This window comes from Melozone crissalis, unplaced genomic scaffold (genome assembly GCF_028551555.1).
Source record: "Melozone crissalis strain CALT ecotype California unplaced genomic scaffold, PUWL_Pcris_2 ptg000041l_1, whole genome shotgun sequence".
Classification (NCBI taxonomy): Eukaryota; Metazoa; Chordata; class Aves; order Passeriformes; family Passerellidae; genus Melozone; species Melozone crissalis.
In genome coordinates, this window is record NW_026535819.1 from 1,412,885 (window position 1) to 1,427,440 (window position 14,556).

The following is a 14,556-nucleotide window of genomic DNA, read 5'->3' on the forward strand; positions in this document are numbered from 1 at the left end:
GCTGTGGAGCTCTGACTGTGGAGCTCTGGCTGTGGAGCTCTGGCTGTGGAGCTCTGGCTGTGGAGCTCTGACTGTGGATCTATGACTGTGGAGCTCTGACTGTGGATCTATGACTGTGGAGCTCTGGCTGTGGAGCTCTGGCTGTGGAGCTCTGGCTGTGCCCTCCCCAGGAGTGCTGTGGTGGCTGAGCCATTCCTGCCTAGGGAGCTCTGACTGTGCAGCTCTGACTGTGGAGCTCTGGCTGTGGAGCTCTGGCTGTGGAGCTCTGACTGTGGATCTATGACTGTGGAGCTCTGACTGTGGATCTATGACTGTGGAGCTCTGGCTGTGGAGCTCTGGCTGTGGAGCTCTGGCTGTGCCCTCCCCAGGAATGCTCTGGTGGCTGAGCCATTCCTGCCCAGGGAGCTCTGACTGTGCAGCTCTGACTGTGGAGCTCTGACTGTGCAGCTCTGACTGTGGAGCTCTGGCTGTGGAGCTCTGGCTGTGCCTTCCCCAGGAGTGCTCTGGTGGCTGAGCCATTCCTGCCCAGGGAGCTCTGACTGTGCAGCTCTGGCTGTGGATCTATGACTGTGGAGCTCTGGCTGTGGAGCTCTGGCTGTGGATCTATGACTGTGGAGCTCTGGCTGTGGAGCTCTGGCTGTGGAGCTCTGGCTGTGCAGCTCTGGCTGTGGAGCTCTGGCTGTGCCTTCCCCAGGAGTGCTCTGGTGGCTGAGCCATTCCTGCCCAGGGATCTCGGCCTCCCTGGGCAGGGTGGAGAGCTGGCTCTGCACGTGCCCCTGGACATGACTGACCTGTGTCCCTGGTTTAGACCCTGTGTGTGAAAACAAAGCTTTCCTGTTCAGAGTACAGAACAGTTTAGAGAGCTGGGCTTTACATCACATAAAGGAATTGTTCTTGTATTGTCCATAAAAATGTGTAATTTCTGGAAATATTGATTAATATTCTTTCACTAGGACAAATGTGTGTTTGTGTGTGCTGTGTAATATCCCCCTTTTTCCAGCATTAATGGGAGGTAATTTTAGAAGGCAGTTTTTTCATGAAAAGATAGATTAAATGTACAGGATGTCTTTTTTCTTCTCCTTACCATCCTGGGTACAGATAATTTTTTTTATACCCTTTATACTGCTAAACCAAGTAAAGAATTGCAGTACAATGTGTTTGTGAATAACTAATTAGTTTAAAAGTCAACATGTACATTTGTTTGCACATCATATGCTCTGTTCAAGGGGCTACTCATAATCACCCTTGGATACTGCACAGGCAGGAGAGTGGGAATATCTAGGAAGAAATGTATTCTTCATTCAGATCAAGAAACATTCTGCCCCACATCTGTCCCAGGCAGTCATTGGTGTGATAACTGTGGTATCTGTAAAAGACAGAAGAGAGCTGCTAGGGGCTGGGAGAAGATCTCCATGCACACACTTGGCAGCTTTCACAGGTGTTTGTGCTCACAACGAGCTCTGTGGTTGGCCTGGGAATGGATATAGAAAAGAAATTTAATAATTGCACCTTGGAGTTGCTTTGTGTGATGTCTCACTCCTGCCTTCTCCATAAATCCATTGCCTCTTCCTTTGTCTCCGTGTTTCAGACTGCAGGGCTCTGTGGGCCTTCCAAACTCCATCTGTAAAAACTCAAAAAAAGGAGTTGTTCTTGGAGAAGCCAATTTTCATCCATTTTAGTAACTTGTGAAAAAATCTGTTTAGTACTAAATCCAGTCTGGCTTTTGAATAGCCAGAGATTCTGGAACACAGACACACTTTGGCAAAGTACAGTTATTCAAAGTGCCTTATCAAATAAATTAAATAAATAAACCAAACTGTTTTCTCTGCTCTTATGGATAAATTCAGTTACACACAGAACTGCATCTTAGAGCTAACTGTGCTTTTTTCATTGAAAAATAACATAAAATTCCACAGTGGTGCTGGATCTGTCTGGTGGCAAGTGCTGCAGAATTTTTGTGCCCTGGGCAAGGGAAGGTGACATTTGTCACATGAGCTGAACACTTCCTAGGTTATCTCTAGTTTGTGGTGCTGAATGCTCACTCTATTTGTCCCTTTCTTCATATGGAAAGTTGTGTGGGTTTTTTGTTTAGAATAACATTATACTTGAAACAGCAATTCTTCTTCTCATGACCTGACAGTTGTGTTTGTTTAAAAATGTACCATCTCTTCCATATCAAAATAATTTTATAAACTGGAACTACACACTACTGCCATTATTCAGTATTCCTTTTTCTCTAAATGCTGAAATGTCACAAATAGGACTTCAGAAGTGTTGTGTTAATGCACACCTTGAGTGTGGGGATCAGGGCTGCCCTGCCAGCCTGGCGCTGTGCCTGGGGCAGGTGGGCCTTGCCCTGGTCTGGAGCCCAGGGGGTGCTGCAGGAAGGTCTGGAGCAGCTCCCATGCCTGGGTTTGTCCTCCTTGTGCCAGCACTAGTGGCAGCCTCATCTTGCCAGGGAAGGCAAGATGGATTTGGGATATAGGAAACAATTCTTTTCTACCTCTAGTCTTGTTTCTGTGGGTTTTGCTATCCCGGCGTTGGAATGGGGCCTCTGGAAGAAGCAGAAGTGTTGGTGATTTTAAACAAAATCCAGCCTCTCTCAGCTCTCAGATCTTTCCTGAGCTGTTTGGTACCTTAAAGTTAGTTTGCAGTTTCCCGTGTTCCACGGGGGCTCTGTAGAAGGAACAGTTACTTTAATAGAAAATGACAAATTTTTCTTATGATTAAAATATCAAGCCTATCCATTGACTGTTAAATCTAATTTGCTGTGACTGAAATGTTCTCCAGTGAGATAAGATAATCTCCTGTTATAGGTCAGAGGGCTCCAACTGATTTATGGGGGAGAACCTTGGTAGAAAATACAGAGCTGTGTTTTGTGCTCTTATTTTTCAGCTTTTCTATCATCACCTAGTTAGTCATTCTTTATAAGATTTCCATTTAGCAATCCATAAAGTGACTTCAAAGAAGGCTAAAAGTTTATAAGCTGTTGGATAAGCAAGGCTGGAGCTATCACATGAATAATGGAACATGCTTATGGAACTAATTGAATTCATATTAGATGAAGATAAGTACTTAGTAGTGATAAATAATGAGATAGGAAAATGAAACGCTATCAAAAGAACACACCCCTTTCACTATCCTATTTTCTGCCTGTGCACTGTAGGCTGGTTTAGTCTTCAGATTATATAAAATTGCTCTGTTTGTCGGAAGCCATGTCAAACTTAGTTGCAGCCTTTTCCATTTTGTCAGAGAAAAGGATTGTTTCTGCAGTTGTTTGTGCAGGGAGGTTATCAGTGTGATGGTGCTGATGGAGGGGGAGTGCCCTTGACCTAGGAGCTCCCCGCTGGAGTTGGGGCACATGTGGTTTTGATTGACTGCTGGGGATGGCTGTGCTGGGCTCTGACACGGGCAGCTCTGGCAGCAGGCTCCAGGAGAACATCCACCCTTTCCTGCTCTGTTTGGGGCACAGACCCAGCGTTTAGAGTTAGAATTAGTCCTTGCAAAAGTATTTAGTATCTTTTAAAATTAATATTCCAGTTATTAAAGGACTTTTTCTGGGACTTCAGAACTGTAATTCTTGCAAGATGATCCAGGATGAATTTGTGTGTGACATTGCACATTGCATTTCAGAAAGTTCTTCTAACCTTTTTCCTAAGGAAAGAGGACACTGGTGTATATCATAAAAGCTTTATTAATAGAATTTTGTTTTACTTCAACCTGGTATCAGTAAAACTGTTCATGTGAGGAAAGAAATGCTCAGTGCAATTCCTGTTGTGTGACTGGGGCAGGGCACGGAGGCTGATCTCACCTGGTGTCCATAATGTCTCCTGTGCAGCCAGGGGAGCGGAGCTGGGGCTCTCAGAACCCCCACATGCATTTGGGGGGCACTTTGGGGCACATTCCCTGCTCCTGTTCAGGGTGAGGATGCCCTGCTCAGGATTCAGTGTGACCACAGCCCAATTAGCGTGCACTGAGTCTGAGCTAACGAGCCCTGAGCATGGTTCTGTGAGCTTGGGCTCAGGCCTGACCCTGCCATGGGGGTCCCCTTCCCACAACACACCCTGAGAATCCATTGACCGCTGGCATCTGCCACTGCTACTGTTAATTGTTAATTATATTTTCGATTGGGGTGAGAAGCGTTAATTACCTTTTCCCACCCATTTATACTTAGTAAATCAATGCTTTTTCTACCTGTAACTGAGGAAGTGCAGCTTTTCCATTGGATTGTAATGAAGGGTTATAGATTAACTTAAATCCAGGTCTTAAACCCCTAAATGCAATTTAGCCACTCACAAATATTCCCAATATGGCTGCACGTGGTTTCGGGAGTATTGATAAAAATGCATTTAAAATATGGCAGATTACTTATGGAACTGTCTTTTATCTAGTTCTTGGGGAAATGGAAATAAGAGCCATGTTTTAATCAGGGATTCTGGGGGCATGTTTGAGGGTGAGTTTGCAGAAAGGGAGCCCTGCAGTACCAGGCGGGCTTCCCCAGCAGCAGAGAGGTTTTTCTCTGTGCCACGGCAGCACGGGTGCTGTTTGTCACTCAGCTGGCAACAGCTGCTTGTGATAAGGATCTGGGGAATCACCTGTAGAGGTGGGGGTGCCGGGCGGAAGGGTGGGAGATGGGCTGGGGGCGCAGCCCACCTGCTGTGCCCCGATCAAAGGGCCCGGGGTCAGGGGGCACATCCCGCTGAGGCAGAGCTGTCTGCTGAATAGCCATTTCAGATTGTAAATCTGGCCCTGATTTCATTAAGTCCTTCTGGCTGCTCTTGGGGCATGAAATAATAAAATTTTATATCCGCTGCCTTTCCTGCTTCTGGCAGCCAGATTGACACATTGTTGTCTGCAGCGTTGTGGTGTTTTCCTTAAGAAAATAAATGGAAGCTATTAATTCAGTAGAGACAAGTCATTAAGCAAATGGATTTTAGACTTGTTGTGAATCATACTTTCTTAACAATTTCAGACCTAGTGCACAGGCTCACTAGAATGTTAGTTTTTGTTAGGAGTTCTGCCTTTCCAAGAGAATTGGTGGAAAGTATCACCCTTTTACTGTTACAAGATTTTTAAAGATGCTGATCACGTTTGTATTTGGTTATAAAACCTCAGGATCAGCTTGGTTTCTGTTTTGGCAGCAATTTCGCCGTGAAGTTACGCAAACCTGGCTTGTGGGAGGAAAGGCAGGGGATGCTGGTGTTTGATGGTTATGGAGGTTTTTTAGTTTTGGTTTAAATTAAACTATTCAATAAAATTGTTCACCTGAAAGAAGTTTAACCTGGGATTCCTTTATGACAGAAAATGCAGAACCTGCCAAGTGTAGCCAGTGCTGATAAGATAGCATTTAGTGTAAACTGGTGCTACTGCTATGGCTGAATGCTGCTTCTAGAGTGGGATGGAGGAGCACCCTTCATTCTTCTATTAGAATATGGTTTCTGTGTTTTTGTGAACTTCCACATAAAACATTTAAATGACTCAAGAGTTTGGCTGCCTGTGAGCAGGGCAGGCACCCGGACTGTGCTTATTTACGGACCTGGTGTTTAAGGCCCCCCGGAGTTTGTTTGAAAAGTTAAGAGATTTTCACAGTAAAGGTGCCATTTCTGAAATTTAAAGTGCTCTTTTCACCAGGAGATAAGTTCTCTCTGATTAAGTCAGTAATTCTTACTAAGCCATGTTTATAGAGGCCATAAACAATGGGTTCAGTGTGCTTGTTAAACCAGCTTTCCATACCTCTCCACTCTTTTAAAAAGAGACATTTAAAATAAAAGGCAGGTGTAGATGTTAGTTTGATTTAAATGGATTTTAGGTGATTAATTATGGCTACAAGTAATTGGGCAAGGATGGTTAAGAAAGGTTTGCAGGAGTGAGATGTGATGCACATTTTCGCTGAATTTCTCCTTTTGACTCAGTACATCCCTGACCTGTGGGAAAATGAGATGAGGAATCTGTAATGTTCATATTTCCACTTAGTCCTTGCTTATCCACATTTCTTTTCAGCAAAATATGAACCTACTGAATCCAGCCCAGTCTACTGCACAGGTATCACTTGTAAAGTTTTGTTTAGTTCTTCAGGAAGTTGTGAAATATGGACTGGAGCTGTGTGTGGCTTGTGGCTGTCCCTTCCCATTCCTCAAAATTATGACAACACACAAACTGTATGTGGGAAAAATTAGCTACGTGTTTTTGTGATTCACAGAATCCAGTGGGGTTTAATGTGAGAATTGCAGCTGAATGATGGGAATTTTTACTCAAATTCCAACAAGACAGTAAATCTTTATCAAAGATGGTAGTGACAGGAGAGATGACAAAACCAACTAAGGATTAAGATGAACTGGTCAGTCTGCATTTCTGTAGAATGAGCCACAATCAGACCATCAAAAAATTATATGTTTTTGAATGCATTGCAAGACAGATGCTATTAATCAAGTCAGTCTCCAGTGTTTTATTAAATCTGAGGGCTGGTCTCCAGGGAAATCCACTGCCTTTGTACAAATATTGCAGATCTCTACAGTGAGGTTGAGCTCTTGGCGGTGCAGAGTTTATCAGCTTCCTTTAGGATACGATGATTTCTGGGCCAGGTGTGGGGTGATCACACTGAGCAGCATTGACAGTCCCTGTACCATGGGGGCATCCTTCTGGCTTCTCCCCCTGGCTGAGCCCTGCTTGGCACTGTGCTCCAGAAGAGTCCCCATTTTGCTGAAGGGGAGGTGCAGATTCAGCACCAGAGGCACAGAAACACCCCTGGCACGTTCACCATTGTGTGCTGCTTCTTTGCAGCAAGCAGGAGAAGGGTTTCTGTCTTGTCCTGCCTCACTGAGGCTGACAAGCTTCTGGCTTTGGTTAAGTACTTTGCAAGAGCTTTTTGTTGGAGGTTTTTAGACTCCTCTGAGTATAAGTGGGATTTTTAATTTTCTGAAGCAGGAAGGAGCAATCAGTTTGTCTGGTGCTTCCGGACTCCTAAAGGAGCGAGGCTCCTGGATTGCTTTAGAGTTTATCAGATGCAGCCAACGGGGTGACCTTTGGTTCCTGCAAGCCAAGTACCTGCTTTGTCAGGCAGCGCTGCTGCTCTTTATATGGAAAGCATTAAATGTAATATTCTTCTATTTAAGTTAAAGAAATGTCTCATGAAGACCTAAACTTAAATGTCTACAAAGTGGGTTTTATGGTTGTTGGGTTTTTTTCAGCCCTAAGTACACAGCAGTTTGCTTTATAGACAGAGGACTGAGCCTTGAAAACTGAGGGTAATTATTTAGCTGCCTAAGGCTCAACTTTGCCATTGTTTTAGGACTTGAGTTCCTTTCTTTTAAAGGAAACAATTCCCTCCACCCCACAAAACCTTAATTAAAAATTGAGTATGTTTTTGTTCATTTTCCTGCTCAGTAACTTTCATTTGCTCCTTCGTGTAGGTAGGTAGGTCCTTAAACATTTTTTACAGTGTCACTGGGAAATTTCCTCAGTTACCATATTCTATAATTCCAGTTTTTCTGATTTTGAATTTTCAAAGCTTTATTTGAAGAGATTAAACCTGTGTGATTAGTCAGTCAAAAAAAAAAATCAAGTCTCCTGTTAGTGGAAGAAGTGCTAAGTGTTTAAATGCTGCTCTGTTTGGTATCAGTGACTAAGCAGGGAAATCAAGTCTGGCAGTGTTTAAATTTGCTTAGATCACAGATACCTTTAGACACTCAGAGTTACAGGTACTGATGATCACTCTTTTGAGAAATAGGTTCTTTTTTTCTCTTCAATGTATAAGTACTGTTACAGGAGATATGAACGTCGGACTAGACCAGAAACTTCCCCTCAATTCATGGGAACAGCAGAGAAAGTTCAGAATTACTGACCAGGATATGGTGGAATTAAATTTCTCTTAGCTTTGGCTTTTCCCCCCATTTTAATTATTTACTGATTAGGCTCTCATAGGATCCAGTTTACTTAAATGCAGTTGTAAACTTGTCTTTATTGTACTTCCAAAATTCAACCTGGAATTTGGAAACCAGGAATTGAGAGTTACATTAAGTCAGGGAAAATCCACTCTTTATTGTTATTTAAATGAATTTCCGAATATAAAAAAATTTGCTTGAAATCTTGACTTGACTAGAGACTGTTAAACGTGCAAACAGGACACCAAGACAAACATTGGTAGAGGTGCTTGAAATAAATCTTTGTTTGAATACTCACAGACCCTCTGGTTTGACAAATTTCAGTGTGCATGTTAAGAACTTCTGTCTGCCAGCTGAAGGTTAATTTTTTTAGCATTGTAAACTGAATAAATAAAACAAATGATGACAGGAAGTCAGGAATGTTGATTGTGTTTAAAATGGTTGCGGTTCACTTGTGTCCTTTATGCATAAAATTTAATTTCCCATACTTACATTTTCCTTTCCCTTTCCTCAATTTGCTCACCTGTAGAAAGTAAGAAGCATGGCCCTGGAAGATGTGGTGATCCTTAACGTAGACACCAACACACTGGAAACCCCATTTGATGACCTTCAGAGCCTCCCCAACGATGTGGTATGTATGGAGTGATGGCCCAAGGGTTCAGTTCCTGCTGGCTGTCACTGAGGGGTCTCACTGGGAGCTCTCATGGCAGCACTGAACTGCTTTCCCTCAGTTCCTGCTGTCCCAGAGTGTTTGGGAATGTTTGTTTCAATATTTACACATGTGCATTGAAGCCTCCCAGTGAAAATCAGCTAATGAGCTAGAAATCTGCATCTTTAGTTAACTGTTGTTTCCAAATGAAACTGTGTCTTGTGACTGCTTTTGTCCTGTGATTGCTTCGAGGAATTTCATGCATTTTATATCCTGACATATGATATGAAATGGATGCCTTCACATTCACTTCAATCACTGCTAGAATTCAGAACTCATTTTCTTTCTCATTCACCGTTTTTATTGGTAAATTATTTCATGTTTTTAATAACTTGATAGTAATGGCATATAAATACTTGACATTTAATGGGATGCAAAGACATCCCACTTGCTGCTCCAGTCATCTCAACTGGAGGAGCTGAGAGGGGAGAGCAGAGGAGTGAGAGTGTCAGGAGCTGTTTTCAAGGCAGAGAGTGAATGTTTAGGAGAATGTGGCAGGGGAAAATCTGGATTTCCTTTGCTAGTTGGGAATATTGCACTGACGGTCAGATCTGAACATTCTTATGTGCAGTTGAGAAACAGAATTGAGGTGCAGGGAGCTCAGTGTAAGCTGGTGTGTGAGGAGAAGCTGCAGTGAGGGTGAATGCCCAGAGCCTCCTGCTGTGGCACCCTGGCATTCCAACAGGATCCCTTCTTCAAAAACAGGCAGCTCAGGAGGACAGGGCCATCTTGATTGTGAACATTTTGGCTTTAGTCAAACATTTAGTCTGTAAAAGTTGATTCCATTATTTTTTCTGGCATTATATAGTTTTTCATTTTGATTTCACTCCCAGCATCCAAATCTGCCAGCTGGTCACTGCTCGTGCCATTATCCACAACCCGGGAATGACAGACTTGTAAATTTCATGGAATTATGTAAGAAATGTCTGGATACAGGGAGCACGGGGCCTCAGACACGTATATGATTTGTCAACAATCAAGTATTATATTAGATTTTATGAGACTTCATTAAAGGAGCTGTTGTGGGCACACTGTAGAACATCAGAAGAGACTTCTCCAATAAACACAGAACTTCAAGCTTTGGAATGTAATAAATTTTAAGAGACTTCCTTCCTTTCATTATTTACTTTTACTTCACTTTTATAACAGTAGAGAGTTGTGTTTTATTAGTTCAAATTTCTTGATTCAGTTTTCCACAGGTCTATTTAAGAGCTCCATTTTATCTCGGAGGATGTTGAGAGCAGAGCAGAGGAAGTGCTGCCAGCAAATTCAATTAACTGGCAGGGCTCACCAGTAGCATATATGGGGTATTTTTTTTCACAACTGCTATATAAATACAGCTGGGATTAATATTTTTCACAACAAAGCTTTAAGTCGAGTCATGTTGCGTTGTGTAATTAATGTTTGGGCTGGGGGTTTCTTGGGATTCAGCTCATTGTTGCAGTTACCTGGATGAAGCAGCTCCTCCTCCTCCAGGTCTCTCCCTTCACACGGCTCCAGAGTTGGCTTTGACCACTAGAGAGCAGCTGCTCTGCTGTGCAAGAATTGAATTTCTGTCAGTTCTTTCATGCATCATGTGTTTGGAACTGTAAGTGGATCAAGTTGTTCATCTCAGCAGGGAGATGCTAAAGCCAATCCATTATACTTTTTTTTCTTTTCTTTTCTTTTCTTTTTTTTTTTTTTTGTTCCTTTTTGCTTCCCTGGGAGATTTTGGGAGTGTGTCTCCCCACTGGTCTTAGTCTAAGTAGGTGCATTTATGATCTGAGAAACTAAAAATGTCTTCAAGAGTTTCCTGATCATAAATGCTTTTTATATCAAACTACTTTGCCAGTTTTGCTACTTAATGTGAGCAGTGAGCAATTCATGTGCTGCTGAATAGACAAAATTTACTTTGCTAAATCAAATCTATCTATATTCATCAGTGAGCAAAAACATCTTCTCTGTGGTGCATTCACCATCAGGTAATTAATCCAGTGGAAAATTTCTAAAAGCTGTTTTTTCTCTCTCCTTGAACTGCTTTTTAAATCAAGTGAATGAAGTCTTATGATTATTTTAGAGCCTCAGGTAGTGAGTTGTTCTTGAGTTTCATGATAGTGATATTGCTACTAAACTGGTTCTTGGAAATCAAGAATAAACTGTTCTTTATTCTCTAATTCTTAGGATCCAAACAAATATAGGACCCAGTGCAAAGGTCTTTCCAGTTAGAATTTGTGTCAGAGGAGCTGGACAGAATTGAGGCAGTTCCAGCAGAGTCAGCTCACGTTGTTCCTTTGCCCCAGTTTACCTCAGCAGTACCTGCTGGCTGTCAGGCTTCTGAAGTGGTCAGGTCATGTCCCTGAAAATCAAGATTTGTACTACTGTGTTACTGCTTAACTATTTGAAATGTGAAAACCTGCCCCTTCTTCACCTTCTGCTTCTGATGTATTGCTGGAAATCTGGCAGCATGAGAGCACCCTGGGAAGTAACTTTCCTTTTAAAATAATCAATATTAAAAAAAGAGATTTATTAAGGACTGTGATTACAATAAGTGCATCTGCTGCTGACAAGTCTCCTACACCACCGTCTGTGTTGCAGCGAATAGCAAAGAGGGGGTAGTAATTTTTTTATACAACCCGTATGGATTTTTCATGTATTTCCAAATAAGTGTCATCTTGTAGTCATAGTTGTAGTCAGAGCCCCACATTAGAAGGAATAAAGTACAAGCTTGTTCTGTCAGCTCGTGGCTGCTGCTGCACGAAGGCCTGGGGGTGGCTGGGGTGTCCCAGCTCAGCTGGGGCTGCTGCTGCCCCTCTGCAGCGAGCGCAGGGCCAGGGCGCCAGGGCTGCTGCTCTTCACTCCGGGAAGGAATGAGCTGCTTGCAGGGCAGCCAGGGGTGCCAAACTGCAGCTCTGTAGCCAAAGCATCCTCCTAAAGGTGAATCCATTTCTATTTCTTAGGCTGTGTTTGCAGTGGAACATTTCTTGCTTTATTCATGTTGACAACTGAAAAGCCTTGGACCTAATTAAAAGAATTTCCACTAGCACCTTTACTGAACCATTTCATTCTGCTGCATTGCACAGATTGCATTCTGAAACATGGTGAGAGTTGAAATTGGACCTTTAAACTTCAACTGCCAGAAGTATAAAAATCTTCTTTAAAAACACTCTCAGGGTAGACTGCATGTATATGTGTCTGTTTGGTTAGAAATAATCTTCATTTTCAATGGTCACAATTTGAGGTTTTTTTTAAAGTATCACTGTCTCTTTAGGCAGGAAACAACCCTAATTCTGCTTGTATAGTCTACTTTATATTACATACTAATTTTTTTCCACAGAGTACACATGAGGGTGTTTTGGGGTGGATTTTTTTGCTACTTGTTAGTATATTTAAATATGTCGTTAACATTTTTTTGTTACAAAATTGGCATGCCTATTGCAGTAATCCCACTATATATAAAATGGACATCCTACAGTGTTTGAGGAAGTAGCAAAATACCAGTCAATGTTCTACTTCTGTCCCAACCAGGGGCGCTGAAGCACACAAAGGCTGTGGTCAGCCCTCTGAACTCCTGGTTTGTTTAAAACAAAGCATAGAGCTTTTTCCTTTTATATAGACAGAATGTTCTGTATCTTCACATGAATGTTTACAGAAATGCCTTATAACAATGTTGGAGGTGGATTTGAAAGCTTCTCAGAGCTCTGGATATTTTATTACACTTTTAAGAACTACCTTTAAATAGTTTATATAAGTTAAAATAGAAAATAAAAGCATATTTCAACCTTACAAGTCTGGACCCCTTCAAACATGAAGTATGCTGTTTGGGTTTGGAAATCTGGTGAAGCTTTTATATTTAGAGGATTACAGAACTCCTTGAGGAACGTTATTTCACTGAATAGGAGTCAGCTTATTTTACGGGCCTCAGACTAAATCTGGTATCATATGTTATGTTAATATGGGTTTGTGGGCTCATTAATGCGTGGATCATTGGCATAAGCATTCAGATTTATAAACAGTGCTGGACACACTCTTGGTTATTTCTGTTATGCTAAATATTGAAACGCCTTTTACAGCAGAATCTGCAGAAGATTTAAAAGGAAATGTCTTTGCGAGTGTTTTAGTAAACACAAGTGCAAAGATAACATCTAAAAGAAAAGCCAGTAGTACCCAGCATGGATTCTGTATTTAACACCTCTGGAGCACGACAGGGAGTCACCGTGGAGCCCCAAAGCCAAGGCTGCTGCAGGAGGAAGCCGAGTTAGTGTGAACTGAGGCACTCACAAACAGCTCAGGAAAATCAGGCTGCTCTGGGCAACACCCAAGACTGAGAACATTCTACTCATCTGTAGGATTTTGGAGATATGGATGAGGCCAGGGCAAGCTTTCGTTGGGAGCTGGAGGATGGGAAGAAGGTCTTGAAAGTTAATTTGAATATTTGAACCATCAGCTTATATTTTATGAGGTGTCATTCATACTTTCTGAACACGGTTAGTTATGGTCACTTCTAGAGGATCTGCCCACTCTGTCAGTAATATTCCTACAGTGTTTCTTGCACAGTGTGAATGAGGTACACAGAGCTACCCCATGGAGATTTCCAGTATGGCACTTGGAAAAGGAAGATTTGCTAGTTATTGGCTCTTACTGTTAAATTCATCATATGGATATTTATGGAGTCAGTCGCGTTCTCCTGCAAAGCGGGTTAACTAGGGATTTCCTGCTGTTCTGCTTTCCCCCGAAATTGTGGCTCCTGCCTGTTTTCTGTGTCAGGTATCTCACTAAACTCGGGGTTTGTGCATGGCACGGCCGCAGCCTCTAAAAACACCAGCTGAATTCCTTTCCAGAACCAGCACCCAGATATTTGGGTTTGTCTTGCTCTGTGTTGTGAGATCTGTGTCAGAACCTCAGCGTGTCCGGTTCTGTCTGCGGCGCCAAAGGCCGTGAGGGAATCCTGAGGGGCCGTGAGGGGCCATTAGGGGCCATGAGGGGCCGTGAGGGAATCCTCAGGGGCCATTAGGGGCTGTGAGGGGCCGTGAGGGAATCCTGAGGGGCCGTGAGGGAATCCTGAGGGGCTGTGAGGGAATCCTCAGGGGCCGTTAGGGGCCATTAGGAGCTGTGAGGGGCCGTGAGGGAATCCTGAGGGGCCGTGAGGGAATCCTCAGGGGCCGTGAGGGAATCCTCAGGGGCCGTGAGGGGCTGTGAGGGAATCCTGAGGGGCGGCCGGGGCAGGACACAGCGGATCCTGGCCAGGGCCGAGGTCTCAGCAAGCAACTCCAGAAATGTCTAAGAACAAGAAAAAAGCCCCAGAACACAGGGAGAAAAGTGTGAGGTGTAACGAAAGGTGGGAGAAGCTGTCGGGATTGACATCAGAGAAGGGGAGGCGGGGCTGGGGCGGGGAGTTGGGCCGGTGAAAGGCGGCGGCAGGGGATGGTGTTTAAGTTTCTTTGTTTCTCATTATCTGACTGTAACTGCCAGTACATTAAATTAATTTTCCATGCTGGAGCCTGTTGCTCATGGGTGCACATCTCCTTGAGCCCCCGAGCCTGGTGTGCGTGTTTGCCCCGAGTGCTGCTGAGGGGCAGCGGGAGGGCGGCTGGGCCGGGAGCCTGCTGAGGGTGCCCTCGCGGCCAGGAATGCAGCCCTGGCGGGGTGACTGCCCGTTCGGCCTCTGAAATGTGAGGGAATGTAACCTTAGAAACCCCTTGTATTTGTGGCGAATAGATTCTTCAGACCTTCAGGATTTGTTCCTACCTTGGTGATGGATGGCCTGATGGTGTGGAGCAGTTTCTCTTACTAATCTGATGTTTGAATTAATTTTGTTGCAATTATTTCATGGATTCTAATAAAGAGTGACACAGTTTCATAGACTACCTTTAAAAGAGTACTCAACAGCATGTTAACAGTCGATTTTAAGTAGGAGGGCAGTTTCAGTGAAGCTTTTAGTATTCTATTGGCTTCTGAATAGAATCCAAACAAATCTTAGAGAAGCAAAAC

The 14,556-nt window shown here is 43.3% G+C and overlaps 1 protein-coding gene across 2 annotated transcripts in view; it reads left to right on the forward strand.

Moving 5' to 3' along the window:
* DENND1A (DENN domain containing 1A) overlaps positions 1–14,556 on the forward strand; it is a 148,705-nt gene that overhangs the window by 80,019 nt on the left and 54,130 nt on the right. For both annotated transcript variants that reach the window (XM_054283892.1, XM_054283893.1), the window contains exon 12: positions 8,410–8,511. In XM_054283892.1, the coding sequence (XP_054139867.1) occupies positions 8,410–8,511 (102 nt within the window). The remainder of the gene's footprint in view (positions 1–8,409; positions 8,512–14,556) is intronic.